A 17,488-nucleotide genomic window follows, 5' to 3' on the forward strand; every position below is an offset into this window, starting at 1 on the left:
TATTATTTTGTTATTTAAAATTACGGTAATAAAAAATTATAATATATTAAATTGAATTCAGAATTAATTTTCTCAATTCTTTAATTATTGAGAAGGAAAAAAGAAATATAATTGACAAAAGAGAATATGGTTAAATTTAATAGGCATAGTTAAAATAAAAATAATTATTTTAAAATATTATTTTATTAATCAAATAAGATTTTAAGTATATAATTTATTATTGAGTTTATTATTTAAAATCATAATTAATTTTAAAATTTTAATTTTAATTTTATTGAATGAAAAAAAAATAGAATATAAATGTGATTAACTTTTTAACTTTTTCAGTTCAATAGGCGTGTATCCAATAATACTAATCGATAGATCCCGAGTTAACTTGCAAGCATTTGGGTTAATTTGATAGTAAATTGAGAAGTAAGGACTCAATTGAATTTGACCCAAAATGACTATTCACTGATCTTGGGGCTTTTCATTTTAGGTTCTTTGGCCCTTCATGCGTTTAAAATTTCATAAGCTTATGAACAATAAGCCTGAAATTCGGACTTCGGCTTCTGCCTGTTCAGTTTCTCATAGCTCTCCCTCTCGCTGTCGCTTTCGCTCTCGCTTTCGCTCTTCGTTCAAGATCGAAACCAGGTAAGCTTGAATGGGATAAAGATTGAAAGGAACCCATATGTGATCTATATTTTACTTAATTTTTTAAAATACCATCTTTCTTTGTTGGGTTTCTTTTTGAGGAATTAGATCATAACTTTGCTTGTTGTCGAAGACGATTAGGTCTAGTTTCCTTGTATTTTACTTGAGAATGTCTTGGATATTAATGTGAAATGGCACAAACCCATTTAGCGTAATAGGTAGCGTTTGTTTAGTGTAATGGTATTCAAATATGATTAGGGTTATTATTTTACCGGTTGTTGATTGAGGGAGTTCTTATTTATAGGCTTAGTTCTTGATGTCTAGTTTAGTCATTGGTTCATCTGATACCAGAGCCGAGAGACCTCTGCTTATTATTATTATTATTTTCACTAAGGAGAGACCTCTGCTTAGACACCGTCTGATTTAGGGTTTCAGATACTTTTTGCTCTGATTTTTTTTATCTTTTAGGATAAAGAGAGGTTAACTTCTTAAATAATGCTTGGATAATATGTTCTTGTATTTAGAACCTAACATTTTTCTCACTTTTAGCAAAATGGGGTTGACAAAGTGTTGTTAGTTTTCTTCTTCTTTTTCTTCTGTTTGACATCACCTAATTTGTTTCTGTTGTATTATTTGTCTCTAGGTAATATAATTGCTGCTGTTTCCATCCCTTAGAGGAAGCTTATCTTCATTGTAGATAAAGTGGAGATGAGTGGAGGGGGAGAGAAGGGGTCGACGACCACAAAAACACCTGCAGACTTCCTTAAATCAATTCGTGGGCGACCTGTTGTTGTCAAACTGAATTCTGGTGTTGATTATCGAGGTTCTCTTTCAATGCTATTAGTCCAACTTTTTCTTAATTTTTCATCATTATATTTTTATCCAATGGTCCTTAATTTTAATCAAATGTTTTTTTTCTCCTTATAAGTTTATGTATTGTTGGTCATATATATAGCTTTTTAAAGTTGAAAATAGTATATCCTGTGGAAATTAATACTCACAAGTACACTATGAGAGAGTCGCAGACAATATAACAGACTGTGAAGTTATCTGCGCTTATAATATTTAGCTTGGTAGGGCATTGATGATTAATATGTTTAAGGAATTGCCTAGCATATTTATAGCCTTTCATGTTTGGAAGAATGAAATTGATAAAAAAAAGTTAAAGCAGATGAAACCTATCTATTATTTGTATAGCTTGTTGAGGAGCTTGATGCTGTTGAAGATAGGTAACAAAATTATTCCAACACAGGTTTTCTCATAACGTCCAATTTAATGCTCTTTGGTTGCAATGCTGTATGTTGCCTAACTGCCCAAGAAACACAGAATGGAAGTATTCTAATTGAAATGATAGTAAACTATAAATTAAATATAATTAAGCTAAAAAAACATTATCAATAGAATCCAGAATGCTTAATTGTTATCAACATTTTTTCATCCCCACTTTTCAAATTTGTTCTACATCTAATTGCCTCAGAATACAATTTATCCCATGAAACAAAATAGGATAATTCATAGATGGCCCATCCCAATCACCATGTTCAATAATTTGTCTAATGAGTGTTAACCAACTCAAGCTAACCCAATGGTCCTTAATTACCTATTTTTAAGGGTGAAAGTGCCTATAATGGAATCCATTCAAGGGGACATAAAATTAGAATACCATACCTAAATTCATTACTATCCTGTTTTTTTAATACATGTTTCAAAGCATTAGATGATTTTGAACTCTGAATCTAATTACAGCTAAGTCCATATGTATATACATATCTGTCTATTAGAAAGTATCAGACATTTTATAACCTTGCAATCTTTTTTGTGCAAGAGTTATCCTTTTGTTTTGTTTTCCCAAGTCAAAAGTTTTGATGTGCTGTGTCAATTGTTGTATTCCTTCTCATTTAACCTTCAAATTGCCTTTGATTTTTTTTCTTTCTATTTAGGGATAACTAATTTCATACTCCTGTATTATATCCTAACTAATTAAGATATTCTTATGGTTTTAGAATTACATTAAAATACTCCAATATTTTAATTTCGTCAACTGGAAAAGGCTTCCGTCAGATTATACTGATTTTTTCCATTTGTTTATTGGTCAAAGCAAAGAAAATTTGTTTGTATGCCAAAATTACCCTCCTAACATAAATAAATCAAATTAATCAAACTTCTCCTCCATTCTCTTGCATCTTTTCTATTCTATTGCATCTGCTGCATTTTCTATTGCATCTCCTCTTTAATTATCCATCTGCTGCATTTTCTTCACAAAAGCAATAATCTTTGAGGTGGATGGTTGGGCTTCAAGAAAGCCAAGTAAACAACCAATCACGACTCCAAAAAAATACATTAGAATCCTACTTTGAGGGCGCATGTCATCTTGTCTATTCCACAGAAATGCCAGAAGAAGGCAATGGTGTAGCATAGGGTTTTGACCATGTTTCTCGTCTTGGCAAGAGAAATACCCAAGTCAACAAGTGTATCGAACATGGGACCCTGCGAAGCATCCAGACAAAGGCAATTTGCACACTGTCACCACCATTCATTGCCAAGGAAACATTTGACACTAAATCGCCCATCGAGTTGCCCCACTAAATCGCCAAGCAATAGAACTATTGATTGAAGTTTGCAAACAGAATTCAAAACACAAAAACAACTTTTGGATGGGTATTTGCAAGAGAAAAATGAGAGGTTTTAGGGATTGTGTTATTTGATGAGATCTGTTTAGATTTGGGGATTTCATTTTAGGGCAGATATAAATGAGGTCATTTTAGTCTTTTGCTCTTAGACTAACGGCAAAAATGAGTATAATCTAATTGAAGTACTTTCTAGTAGACAGAATCAAAATATAAGGGTATTTCAATGTAATTCTAAAATTACTGGGGTATTTTAATTAGTTAGGGTATAACACGGGTATGAGGGTAATTAATTCCTTTTATTTATATATATTAGGATGGAATGAGGGTGAATTCCGATTGCCTTGCATGTCACTTTGTTTGACAATATTACAGAAGGATGTCTTGAACTGGAGTTTTGGTGAATACTCTTATGCAGGTATTTTAGCTTGTTTAGATGGATACATGAACATAGCAATGGAACAAACTGAAGAATATGTTAATGGGCAATTGAAGAACAAGTATGGCGATGCTTTTATTCGTGGAAACAATGGTGAGTAAATTCTTTACTTATGTAGCAGCTCTTGTGATTCAGCTAATTTGGGGATGACTGGCATTTTTTATTATTGTTCTTTTTAAATGCAGTTCTGTACATTAGTACATCAAAGAGGACATTAGCAGATGGGGCATAGCATCGCAGTGCCAAAGAAGAACGGAGAACCTTTGGAGTCCGGACATTTTCTTTTAATGCTTGTATGTCAATCTTGGATTTTAGAATCAAGTAACATTCCATTTGAACAAAAATGGCAAAACTTCTGTTATCGGTTTGATATCTTCTGGAATGAACTCTATCGCAGGCTTTTATAAGCAATGCCCATTCTTCTTATTTCAAGGGATCATCAATCTGCGGCATAAGTCATGATTCTGTTTCATTTCCCACGGATCCATATCTATGTAGATCTTGTATCTCTGCATTACCATTTAGCATGTAAAGTGAGAAAATAAGAAGCAACTTTTCCTCCCATTGTTTGAATGTTAGGAAGGAAAATAGGAGGGGAGAGTGACTTTTTGAATAGTAAAATAACTGTTTTACTCTTTATAATTATAATAAAAATAAATAATTAGAGGTAAAAAAAAAGTAATTATATAGATTTTCCATGTGAATGGTAACTTTAATTCATTGTTTTTCACTCTTATTTTTCTTCCATATTTTCCTTCAATTCAAACAAAATAAGAGATTATTTTTATTTTTATTTTTCTCTCTTATTTTACTCCTATCCAAACATAGCGTTAGTGGTGCGTTTAATACTTGCCAAAAGAATTATTAAAAAAAAAAAAAAAGAATTGCTCAAAAGAAAAGGTTGGCCGGATTAAGCATAAGCAGGTTGGTTTATGACGACAATTGATGTCAGGTTTTGTCAGTATTTGATCAAATGGTGGAATAATTGATTTTTCTATTAATATTCATGTTTAAAATCAGAGAATTTAATTAATTTTAATTTAAAAGTTTTTTAAAAAAATCAAAATAATATATAATTTTATAATTTTTTTTTACCAAGTTAAATCATTTCAAACAAATGATTATAAATGAAGTGATTGATTTCAGCTTGATATCTAAGGCCAGCAAGAGTTGATATAATCACTATCACTAGAGTCTCAACGGTAATTGACCAAGCATCTTGCACATGGGATAAAACATTTTATTGAGGAATTTCGAAGCTCAAGACATAAACCAAATTTTAGCGATTCCTCTTAGCAGTTTCAATGGAGATGATCAAATCATTTCACACTTTGAAAGATCAGGGTGTATTATGTCTGGTCGGGTTACAAGGTAGCAAGAACGAGTGGTAAAATTTGCTCTATTAGTAGCAATTGTGGAATATTAATCTCCTGATTAAGATCAAGATCTTTATTTGGTTGTTGTATCTAGAACATCTACCATGCAATGAAATACTTCACTAAAGGATTGATCATCTCAACTTGAATTCCCCTTTTTGCGGGAACACTGAATCTTGTAGATCATTTTTTCTTTCATTGTCCTCATGCGATAGCAGTATGGTCGAATTCTTCTTTGTGCCTTTGTTCTATATATCTTTAAGCACCTCTATAAAAGATAAATGGCTAGAGATTTGCCAGGGGCTTTCTCAATCTCCAGATGCACAATAATTGATCCAACTTCTGGCTTTTTCTTTTGTGAAATATATAGAAGGACCGTAATGACTATATTTTCAAACAAATAAGAAAACCAGCAGATTTGGTGGTTGCAGCAGCAGTCCACACTCGAAGAATTTTGGGAACCCTTAGCTACTGCACAGATTAGAGAAACACAACAGTTCCCTATACATCTAAGTTAGAGTGCCCCTACAACGGGTTTTTTTAAAACTAAACTTTGATGTAGCAGTGGACAAACGTTTCAACTTTGGTGCTACAGAAGTAGTGGCACGTGATCATAATGGGCGATTCTTAGATTGGTGCTGCCATTTATGATGTTTCTTAATAGACTCCATTGTATACCGAGAAACTTTTATTTTGACAGAGAATAGAGCCTTTACCAAGGTTGTGATGGAAGCTGATTCGGCTTCGGTGATTGATGCGCTCAAAGGTGTTTTACCACTGTGGTTATTCAAAATGTAGTAGAAGATTCAAGAAAATTAGCTCAACTTCTTCAAGCAGTCAATTTCTCCTGGGCTGGTTTGCCAACCTAATGGCTTTTAACATTCAAAGCCTAATACCCTTTAACAAGAGATTCTGATTCAACAATCGAAAACAAAGTGGATTGGCCACTTGCTATATTATTACTCCCTCTATTTCTTGATAAGTATTCCTTTCAATAATTTTTTTTTAATTTAATTATCCATTTATGAAATGGAGGTATTTTTATAAAGATAAATTCAAATATATCTTTTAATACTTCATAAACGGACATTTTAGCAAAATATTAACTCTATTAATTTATTTATTTATTTTAATTATCACCGGGAGCAGCATATATAGAGGGAAAGACAGAAAATGTGACCACATTTTGGTTTGAAGTTCTAAGCAAACGAACCATTTGCCGGACATTTTGTTTATCATTTTTTTTTTCTATTTTACAGTTGCGATTGTTTTTTAAATAGCGGTGGCTGAAGACACAATTCAAGGGCTCATAATAAACCTTAATGCTGAGCTGAGAATCGCCCCTTTGCTGCCATTACTTTGCCAACCAGCAGTTTCCACCTGGCTTCATCTTTCTTCGTCTGCTGCTGCAGTTTTTCCTTGAAATGCCTAACTCCCAACGAAATATTATCACATTAATAAGCCATCATTCAAAACTAGAAATTTATATCCCCTGGTTTTCCACAAAGCTAACCAAATTTTAAAATCCATTTAGCTATTGCGAAAACATACTTAATAGCCTGTTTGACATTTAATTTATAGTCCAGAAAAGTGCTTTTTAGAAAAAGTATTATTTTAGATGCTGTTGAAAAAAGCAGTTTAAAAAAAATTATTTTGTTATTTTGATGTTGTTAGGACTTAATTATGGCAACTGACGAGGACGCGGTGTCAGTGAAGATGGCAGGTTTATCTGTTAATGGCGAGGCGAATGATGACGACGGCATGGTTTTCGGGGTTGATGATGTTGTATTCGGCTAGGACGATCCCCCATTGTGTCTGGTGGGGCGTTTTCTAATTAATCGACCTATAAATTTCAATGCCATGGAACACACTTTGGCTGCTCTATGGCAACCTTTTGAGCAAGTTTCTATTCGGAGAGAGGAGGGTGATTTGTATGTGTTTCAGTTCTATCATGCTATTGATGTGCAACGGGTTTTGAATATGCGTCTGTGTACCTTCAACAATCATCTCCTTATTCTTGAAAAGTTGGAGGGCTTCTCCCATCCAACTGAGGTCCCTTACACATGTCCCGTTCTGGATTCAGGTGCATGGTCTACAGCCAGGTTTCTTCTCTGAACGGGTGGTGGCCCGCATAGGTAATGAACTGGGAGTGTTCTTGGCGTCCGATCCTTATAATTTTCTTGGACCACGAAAATCGTATGTTCGGCTCCGCTATTATCACGACCTCTCCAAACCCATTCATAAGTCATTGAGAATGCGGAAAAGTGATGGTGCATGGTTTAATGTAACCTTTGTTTATAAAAGGGCTCCCAACTTCTGTTTCATTTGTGGACTTTTTGACCATACATAGAGATTTTGTTGCAAGCTTTTGAATTTTGGGAATGCTCCTGTGGTTCGTAAGTTCGGTCCTGAATTACGTGCAAACTATCGACGTCCTCAAAGCCATGGAAGCAGATGGCTGAAGGGAGGGGGAGAAAACAGCAGCCAAGGTCCATCGGACATCATTTTTGATAATTCTGTCACTGGCGGGCAGACTACGCCACCAAATCCAGTGGACAATGATGATCGTGGTATGGACGGGATTCGTGAGGACTCTTTGAATTCATTTCCTACTGCTGGGGAGAAGGATGCTAGGGGTTTTGAAGCTGGTGTTACTATTGTCGACCCTAAAAGACGACGTACGGGCCTTGAAAACAAGAATTCCAATGGGGAGAAGCCCACAATGGATCAAGGATTAAGTAGTGGTTGCAGCAATCAGTCAAAAAACGGAGTAGCGGCGGGCCCTGGAGTTCAGGCCCGTCGATCGCAATGAGTTGTATTAGTTGGAACTGTTGTGGGCTTAGCAACCCACGAGCAGTTCAAGTCCTGAAAAAGATGGTTAGAGTTAAGAAGCCAATTTTTCTTTTCTTAATTGAAACTTGATATTGTTCTGCTCGGGTGAATGAAATAAAAGACTTGTTGGTTTATGATGGTTTCTTCAGTGTGGATTGCTTGGGTCGTAGTGGGGGTCTAGCTTTACTGTGGAGATCGGTTTCTTCTATTACTCTTCTTAGCTCATCGCAATACCATATTGACACCGAAGTTTTTATTGAAGGGGTTGATAATTGACGCTTGACAGGCTATTATGGCGAGGCTGATTGAAACTTTCGTCATTTATCTTGGCAACGGTTGCGTATGCTGGCATCTCATCATGAAGCACCCTGGGTGTGTCTAGGCGATTTCAATGATATTCTATCACCTTCTGAAAAGCGAGGTGGTCGTCCTCAACCTTCACGTTTGATCAATGGCTTTCGGGATACACTTTGTGATTATGGTCTTATTGAATTCCCCATGACGGGATATCCTTTTACATGGGAGCATGGAAGAAATAGTGATGGCTGGGTGGAATCTAGGTTGGACCGTGTTTTTACTAATGTTCAGTGGCGTACCAGGTTTTCTAATTCTACTGCTGAAGTGTTAGGTTTCTCTATTTCGAACCATTTGCCTATTCTTCTTGCTGTCAAATGCTTTGTGGATTAGCACCATGCTCATCATTTCTGGTTTGAGAATACGTGGCTTCGTGAGGCAGGTTGTCGGACCCTAATTTCCGATATTTGGCAACTCTCTCCAGATATGGACGTTGAGGGTAAGCTTGTGGCATGTCGTACTGCTTTGAAATCGTGGGGCACAAATCTTAGACTTTTGCATAAAGCTGAGATGGACGAGAGTCTTGCTATTATGGCCCGTCTACACGGCTCTCGTCTACAGGTGCATATGGATTAGTTTTTACGAGCCAAATTCCATTTCTTTCATCTTTTAAATCTCCGTGAGATCTTCTGGAAGCAACGTGCCAAGCAATTTTGGCTTAAAGAGGGTGATGCTAATACTCGATTTTTCCACAGTGCTGCTTCTGCTCGGAAACAGAAAAATACAATTGTTAAACTGCTGGATGACTCAATCGTGTGGCATGATAAGAATTCGGGTCTAGAGGAGGTGATGTCTGGATATTTTACGTCTCTCTTTACTTCTCATGATTGTAATTCTGAACCAGTTTTGCAGTGTGTTCCGTTATTGGTGTCACATGATTAGAATACATCTCTTTTAGCTCCTTACAGTTGTGACGAGGTAAAATCTGCAACTTTTTCTATGAAAATTGATAAATCTCGTGGGTTAGATGGTTTCAATCCTGGTTTTTTCCAGCATTATTGGGATATTATTGGTGGGGATGTGTCTCGTTTTTGTATTGATTGCTCACATTCAGGGTCTCTCCCCTCGAAATTGAATGAGACTGCTTTAGTTTTGATACCTTAGAAGGGTGTCCCTGAGCGAATGAGTGATTTGCGTCCTATTGCCCTCTGTAACGTGGTTTATCATGACTAAGATGATAGTTAACCGGCTTAAGTCCATCTTGCCGTCTATTGTCTTGGAAAGCTAGAGCGCTTTTATTTCTGGGCGCAGCATTCAGGACAATATAATCTTAGCTTTTGAGATGCATGGATTTAATATGTTTCATCGAAAGAAAGAGTTATCTGGGGCCCTTAAAATGGACATCAGCAAAGCCTATGATAGATTGGAGTGGGATTTCATTCATGACATGCTCATCCGTATGGGTTTGCGCAGCGATGGGTTGCTTTGGTTTTTTCTTGTATCTCCACTGTTCGTTATTGGATTCTGAATGATGGCAGGGAAATCGACCCTATCTTACCGACGAGGGGACTGAGGCAAGGAGATCCCTTGTCGCCTGATTTATTCATTTTTTGTGCTGAGGGGCTATCCCGCCTTCTGCAAGACAGTATAAACCATGGCAGTCTTCATGGGTTCAGGATATTACGGGGTGGCCCGCAGATCTCCCACCTTTTTTTCGCGGACGATAGCTTGATTTTCTTCAGAGCAAATGTTCAAGAGGTGTTGGAGCTCAAGCGTATTCTTCACATCTATGAGAACGCATCCGGACAATTGGTTAACTTTCAAAAATCATCTATTTCTCTCAGCAAGTATACTCCTGTGGCTCTTCGGGATTCTATCTATTTAGTGCTTCAAGTTGAGGAGAAGCCAGATTTGGGACTCCCTTCTCATGTTGGTAGTAACAAGAGGGAAGTGTTCAGTTTTGTTAAGGATCGTTTGTGGAAGCGGCTGAATTCATGGAAGCATCGTGCGCTGTCTCAAGCAGGTAAAGAGGTCCTCTTGAAAACAGTCCTCCAAGCTTTGCCAAACTATGTTATGAGTTTGTTTTTACTGCCTCAGACTTTATGTGCTGATTTGCAGCGTATGATGACGCATAGACTGGACGGCGGGTTAGGGTTTAAATCGCTCCATGAGTTTAACTTAGCCATGCTTGGTAAGCAGGATTGGAACATTATTACCAGGCCTCATTCTTTAGTGGCCCGCGTTCTTAAGGCTCGTTATTTTCCGATAACATCTTTTTTTGAAGCTTCTTTGGGCCACAATCCTAGCTTTTTGTGGCGTAGTATATGGGTGACTCGAAGTCTGATTAAAGCTGGTGCTTATTGGAGAATTGGGAATGGCAGGTCGGTTTCTATTTGGTCTCACCCTTGGTTGAAAGAGGCGCCTGATTCATTGGTTTCTATACCCCCTCCTCCGAACTGTACTCTTTCTGTTGTTGCAGATCTTATGATCGGCCATAGATGGAATGAGAGTTTAATAGCTCAGTTGTTCAATGACAAAGATAGGAGTTGTATTTTGAACATCCCTCTAAGTCTTTCTTCGCGCCCAGATGCGTGGTGCTGGAAGTTTGCGTCCAAGGGTCACTATTCTGTCAAGAGTGCTTACAGATTTCTGGTTGCTTGGTTTCGACATAGGGAAGGTAGTGAGATATGGAGTCGTTTTTGAAAGACGAAGGTGCCTCCTAAAATGCTTAATTTCTGCTGACGTGCTTTAGTTAATGTTGTTCCTTGCCTCTCTTTGCTTCAGTCCAGGAGAGTTCCGGTTGATTCAATGTGTTCGTTGTGTCATGAGGCTCCTGAGACTGTCTTGCATATTCTTGTTCAATGTCCTTTTGCCCGCAGTTGCTGGTTGAGTTCACCTTTGGGTTGGCCTGCATTCTCCGCTGCCTCTCTTAGGGAGTGGTTCTCTTTAGCCTTCCTTACTGCTTCTGCGGAGAATGCTTCCCTTATTCTAATGATATGTTGGACTTTGTAGCATAACAGAAATAATGTTGTTTGGAAAGCTCAGGATCGAACTGCGAGTGGTGTGTTCTTCATGGCACTGAATTTTTTGCAGCAATGGAGGAAGGCCTATTCTGATTCTATCAACTGCACCAATGTTGTGTCGGCTTTGACTGTTTGGTCTCCTCCACCAGAGGGTTGGATTAAGGTTAATATTGATGTCTTTCGCAACGAAGTTCACTAGGCTTCAGCTGTGTAGTCCGAGATGCTAATGGTAGATTTATGGCGGTTAAAGCATGCTGTTTTTGCAGTCAGATGGAGGTTAAGTGTGCTGAGGCAATGGCTTTTCGAGAGGCGTTGAGCTGGATTAAAGGGTGCGGATGGAATTGAATTCTTTTCGAATCGGATGCTCAGGTTCTTGTTGTGTCCATTAACAATACTTCGTTAGATGATTTATTACCTTTTGGTCTTTTGGTTCAAGATTATAAATTGCTTCTATCCAGTTATGAAGAAGCAAGATGTAGTTTTATTCCCAGGTCTGCGAATAATGTCGCTCATATTCTAGCAACATCGGCTCATTCTGAGTCAGGTTAAGGAGTTTGGGTTTATGTCCCTCCTCCTCATATAGTTTCTTTGATCGCTTTGAGTTAATGATATTTCTCTCCTTTTCAAAAAAAAAATTGTCAAAAATAATTTTAAATTATTTTTTAATAGTATTTTTAAAAAAGTGTTTTTCTCAAAATCAATTCTAACAGTAATGTCAAACCCGCCCTAAGCAGTCCCTTAAGTTAATTTCATGCTTACCTGCAAAGTGGAACCTTGCAAGAATCTGGCTCATTGCACATACGAGAATGCAGTTCAAGAAGCTGCCACATGCGCTTGCAGTGAACGCATCCACCTGGAACTCGAGTCTTACAATTGGAGAAATGACGAACCAAGTTCTCAAGCCCTTTGCAAGCAGGAAAATTACATGTGATTTGGGTTCCTTTCAGCACTTTGTCACGTGGACCTATCGTCCTGCATCCATCCTTGCATATGTGAAGAAGGGCCTCCATTGCCTCATAGAGTTGCAAGTACACCTTTTTCTCTTCCATTTTCTTCAACCTCTCCTGTTTTCTCTGACAGCAACAAGTAAAACTATAATCCCACTTCCTATGGTTGAATGAAAAGAATGGTTATAACAGATAACTTTAAGTCTATGCAGAAAATAAATATTACTGCCAATCATGCAACTTTGGAAGTGGATTGAAAGAAAAGAAAATTGAAGGATGTTGGACTCAGGAATTCAATAATAACAGAAAATGATCAATGGAGGTAAATCCATAATGATTAGACATCAATGGAAGAAAGCATTCAAAGAATTATAATCAACAAGAATACTGAGCTAATAAATCCAACATATAACATTAATCCTGTTTAGGACTTCAAAACAGTAAAGGTGGAGGACTAAGTAGACATTAAGACAGGAAATATATTCTGCTCGAATCCAATTGCTAAAGACTAAAATGAGGGGTTTCTCTCACATAAGGCATTAATCGTATATTTCTCATAAATATGAATCTAAGGAACTCCAAAACCTAAGGATAAATTACACAGATGAAAAGGATAAACTTCCTCACCTAGACTTTCTATAAAAATAAAAAAAATTAAAACTATGAAACTCATGCACATGCATATAACTTATCACTCTGAACATGCGTAAAAGACAACCATGGAGATTCCAACAGAAAAGAAATTTTAATTAATCGAGAATCATATCTAAAATTAAGATTTGGCAAAAGCACTCCAAATTAATTAAAATAACACGTGTTCTAAAAGATATGCATGTACGTGTATATACATGTGTGTTACATACAATGAAATGTTTTGATAAATACACCATGTAACTAGTATGCTTTTACAATAGATCATTGTATTCTTAATCATGTTATATAGTTTTACATTATAAATTACTAATATTGAATTGTGGACAATAACTACTTAATGTTCTAAAACTCCAAATTAAATTTGATCAAATAATGAAAAAGGATAGCGGGTTAAATTAGAGAAGTAAATTAAAAGAGAGAGAGAGAGAGAGAGAGGAAATAATGGTTGGTGGAAGAAAAAATAGCTAAGGGAAGGTTTTTTTATGGTTTTTTAATTATAAAAATAAAGAGAAATCTTAAATTTTGACTATAGAGTAACAACTCACTAAAAAAAGAATCAACCAAATCAGCACATTCATATCAATTGATTCAATTCACTATTAATTCTTTTGTCATGATTCACGTGTATTTGCAATTCACCCTAACTCAATCAGATAATACCATTTGAATTATGAATTGCAAGCTTCTAATAACAGTGAACCACACTGTATATCATGCTCTGCAGTGCAGAAATTACTTTGCAAACATCTGAAACACATATATTGCACGAATGTAGCATGTCATCTCAACCAACTTTAATAACTTGTCATGTGTTTGATATGTTTGCCTCAAACAAAAGCTATAAACTTACAGAATCTGCTTCAACAACGGCCTCCACAAGCTCTTGTTCAAGGGCAGGGTTAGCTCGCTTCATAACCTTCCAACCTTCAGTTGATGATATAGATTTGAAATCCTTCACTATCATTCGAACACAAATAAAGGACAGCCGTTGTGCATCACAGTTCCTTGCTAACTGAAGCACATCCACCACATTTTCTTTGGTCAACCAACCCTGCTCCAGGATGTGTATGCAAATCCTTTTCAGTGATGGGACCGAATACGAGTGTGATAAAACCAACAAATGAAGAACAAACTTCTTCATGTCATCCTCTTCAAAGCTGCATTAGGTTATTAAACAGACAAATACTTTAGCTGTTTAAATAAGAAATAGCATACAAGTACAAGGGGGAAAAGAAAGAGAAAACCTAAAGGAAAACTTTGGCCAACCTGTTATACTATAAGTCTATCACTTATCATCTATATAATGCCAGTCTACAAAATAAATTTCCATCTTTAAGTACATTAAATCGATAAAAACTAGCATAGTAATGCCTGCTCAACAATTTATTCATCATACTATAAAATGGGATCACCTTTACACAGCTATAGTCTGTTTGATCAAACAATACTGCTGCCTAAACTAATTCCTGACTAAATCTTCTGCATGTGTTAAACGATTGTAGAGGAAACAATAAATATGAGCTGGTGATAGACTTAGTAATCAACAAAATGTAGAGGTGAACAAACTTCTATACTATGGACGCACTCCAATAAAATTATTGACCCCTCGAACATGTGCTGATTCATTATATCCTTCAAATAACATAATGAGAAACATACATAAATGCGATGAGTATCAATTTCAAACCAGTGAAAGTACCAATTCTTTTGATTTTTAGTAATGATAAATAAAAGAAAAAGATATTTGCAATTACCAGGATGAGTACAAAAACCGAATGAAAGCATAGACAGCTTCAAAAGGTACACCAAGAATTTTGATATATCTAATTCCATTCTTAACTTTTGATTGCTGCAGAAGAGTCTGGAGTACTGGTGATGCAATGCTCTGCAGAAGCCAAAATTCAAGCTGATAAGCCCTTACCCAAACACTTTATCCTGAATTCATCAATGACTCTGTAAATAACTTCAAATAGAGGAGATAAACTTCTAAATACAGCCCCAAACTTCTGCTAATATCCAAATTTAGAAGGCATAAGCCTATTTGAATGTAGGCACATTTGCTGTTTCACTTAAATTATTTAAAGTGAAAAGTTTCATTCAGGCAGTGCTCACTATTGTTCTTGTGAAAATTAGGAAACTTCCACTTTAGCATATATGTAGGTGAAGTTCAATTAACTTACTAAAACATTGAAATGAGCAGGAATATATGCTTTGTCATCTGTAATAATATAGACATCTGCACCATATCCTTCCTTGAATAGCCTGTCCCATGTATTTAATATCTCCTTTGGGACAGAGGAACACTCTGAAATTCTTTTGCAATTCACTTTAGATGTTCTATCAGGAAAAGGAGGTGGTTTGGGTATACTACTATTATAAGAAGTAGAAGAGGAGGGAGATTCCAGCACATGTAAAACATCAGCAGAATTCATTCCCTCTGTATTTATATTGAAACATCCACTAACAGATTCATCAGCTGCAGATAGCCAGGACGAATGAAGATCTGGTGAAGCCATCGACTAATAAACTTTCTGTTATATCAAATAATGACAAAAAAAGAAGTCTTGGAAAGAATATCTGCATGGAAAAATGGAACAAAAAATGAATGGCTAGTTGCAAATGAACTGCAAAACATATTAAATGAGAGAGAAAAATAAATAATAAGAAAAGGGCATCAGTATCTAGTATCTACCACAGAACACAAATGCACAGGCACAGCAGATCTATCAGAAAAAAATCAAAGTGCATACATTGTCGAAAGTTATATAGATAGCTTTCTACTTAAAGGTTTTCCTAGAAGGAACGTCAAACTACAAAATAAACAAGAGGAGGAAAGGTGCAAACATTATCAAACAGGAAAAGAATCAGCAGCATAACTCCTCCCAACAACTTGAAGATCATTAACAAATTTTCTTGGATTGAAACATTAGAAATTCCTTGCTTTGAGTTGAGATATATATTTCCTATTTTTTATTGAAATCTATTATGAGGGAACGTTCATTAATCCCAACGACCATTTTTAATTCCTTCTGAATCACCAAAATTAGGTGAAGCAAATATTAACTAGATAAGGTCAGACTAACAAACCAATACTTAAACGAAAGGCATACCAGATGTCAAAACTTCAAATTCTTTTATGTTCATTACAGAACTTCACATGCTGAGAAGCCGAGGGCCTTGAAACTAAAGAATCGATAGAAAAATGCAAACATGTTCCAAATATTAGTAATAACAAATTGCAGAAGGAACATATCATACTCTGGTTCAAATTGAGGAAGAAATATCATAATCTGATACAATTAATTAATCCAATTGAAAGAAAATTTAATAACTTTTCCAATAAGCCTGATTAAACAACCGCAAAGAGACACGTTCCAGGCATGAAATGAAAGAGGAAACCTGGATCCAAAAATTTACTTTATACCATCCAACTCCCAAAAGAAATTTTTAGAAAAAGGGGCTACAATAATATATATATGTATAACCCCCTTCTCTCTTTCTCTCTCCATGGAAAAGAGAGATAAGGTGTCCTCAACAAATGCTTAATACATTTTTCTTCTGCTACAGTTTCTCGGCAACCAAGGATGGAATCGTAGAAGAGAGACTTCAACCGGTGAAGCGTACCTTTAGATAAAGCAGCAAATCTTCTCGCAAAAAAATTTGAAGATTTGCCTGATCTTCTGCTGATTCCTATGCTACAATTGTATACAAACTGAAACTACACTGACAAGTAACCTGGAAAAGAAAAAAGAAGCTAAATATCTGTCAACAACCCCTAAATAATTGTTGTAAAAAAATTGTGGTAATGATTTTTCTGGAAATAAAATATTGTAAAATCTCAGACTTGTTTGTATCTGATTAAAAAGAAAAAAGAAAAACAGAGTTGCCAACCGCGTTAAGTGTCAGTAACGCTCCGCACCTGTTTGTTTCCAGGGAAACTTTACTTTCCCAAGAAAGAGAAACATAATAAGCTTAGGTAAAAGAGTCGTTCTTCAAGTTGAAGAAATTACCAGAATCCCCATTCAAAAAAGGAAAATCAGAATTTAAACTTCAGAAAAAAAAAAAAAAAAAAAAAAAAAAAAAAAAAAACAGAAGAAGAAGAAGAAAACTGAACCAAAATCGATAAAAAAAAAAATCTACGAAATTTCCATTTCAAAAATAGCCAAAACATCAAATTCAGATAAAATTAGATAAAAGTAAACAGGAAGAAGAAAAGAGAAGAAGCAAAGTTACCTAGATTACTTCTGTGTAAAAAACTCATCAAAGGAGTCTGATTAATGGTTGTGAAGAGGTGACAGGGAAGATCGATGAGAGCTGAAGCAGAAAACGACAGTGCGTTTGGAAGGAGAGGAAGAAAGCAAATGTAGACGCGTTGCCAAAACAGGAGGGAAATGGAGGCAAGAGTCGAGTGTTGTGTTATTTATTGGGGAGGAAGATGAGATGAGATGAGATGAGATGAAATGAGATGAGATGAGATGAGATTTTCATTTTAATTACTGGTTTTCTTTACCACATAAAAGGAAAATAAAAAAATAAAAGGCGCGTCGTAACTCATAAATAGTTGGATGTTACCTGCTTTAAATCTCATATTATGGAAAGTGTTAATAAGATAATATTGCCAAATTAAATGGAGGTATTTTTGTTACTTAATTATTTTTAAATA

General features: G+C 35.9%; 2 protein-coding genes across 2 annotated transcripts; one reads left to right on the plus strand and one right to left on the minus strand.

Moving 5' to 3' along the window:
* Positions 1–478: 478 nt before the first annotated feature.
* LOC110607326 (sm-like protein LSM36B) lies at positions 479–4,110 on the plus strand. The gene is made up of 4 exons (XM_021746413.2): positions 479–633; positions 1,277–1,456; positions 3,679–3,792; positions 3,885–4,110. The coding sequence occupies exons 2-4, from the start codon at positions 1,342–1,344 to the stop codon at positions 3,929–3,931; spliced, it is 276 nt and encodes a 91-aa protein (XP_021602105.1). The 5' UTR covers positions 479–633; positions 1,277–1,341; the 3' UTR covers positions 3,932–4,110.
* Positions 4,111–6,166: 2,056 nt separating this feature from the next.
* LOC110607325 (BTB/POZ and TAZ domain-containing protein 3) lies at positions 6,167–17,220 on the minus strand. The gene is made up of 7 exons (XM_043957009.1): positions 17,059–17,220; positions 16,450–16,560; positions 15,006–15,402; positions 14,580–14,710; positions 13,676–13,982; positions 11,984–12,297; positions 6,167–6,503 (listed from the first exon to the last, which is right to left on the minus strand). Exons 3-7 carry the CDS (start codon positions 15,339–15,341, stop codon positions 6,395–6,397), a joined length of 1,197 nt encoding a protein of 398 aa, XP_043812944.1. The 5' UTR covers positions 15,342–15,402; positions 16,450–16,560; positions 17,059–17,220; the 3' UTR covers positions 6,167–6,394.
* Positions 17,221–17,488: the final 268 nt, after the last annotated feature.

The sequence above is a fragment of the Manihot esculenta genome, chromosome 5 (genome assembly GCF_001659605.2).
Source record: "Manihot esculenta cultivar AM560-2 chromosome 5, M.esculenta_v8, whole genome shotgun sequence".
In the NCBI taxonomy this organism is placed as follows: domain Eukaryota; kingdom Viridiplantae; phylum Streptophyta; class Magnoliopsida; order Malpighiales; family Euphorbiaceae; genus Manihot; species Manihot esculenta.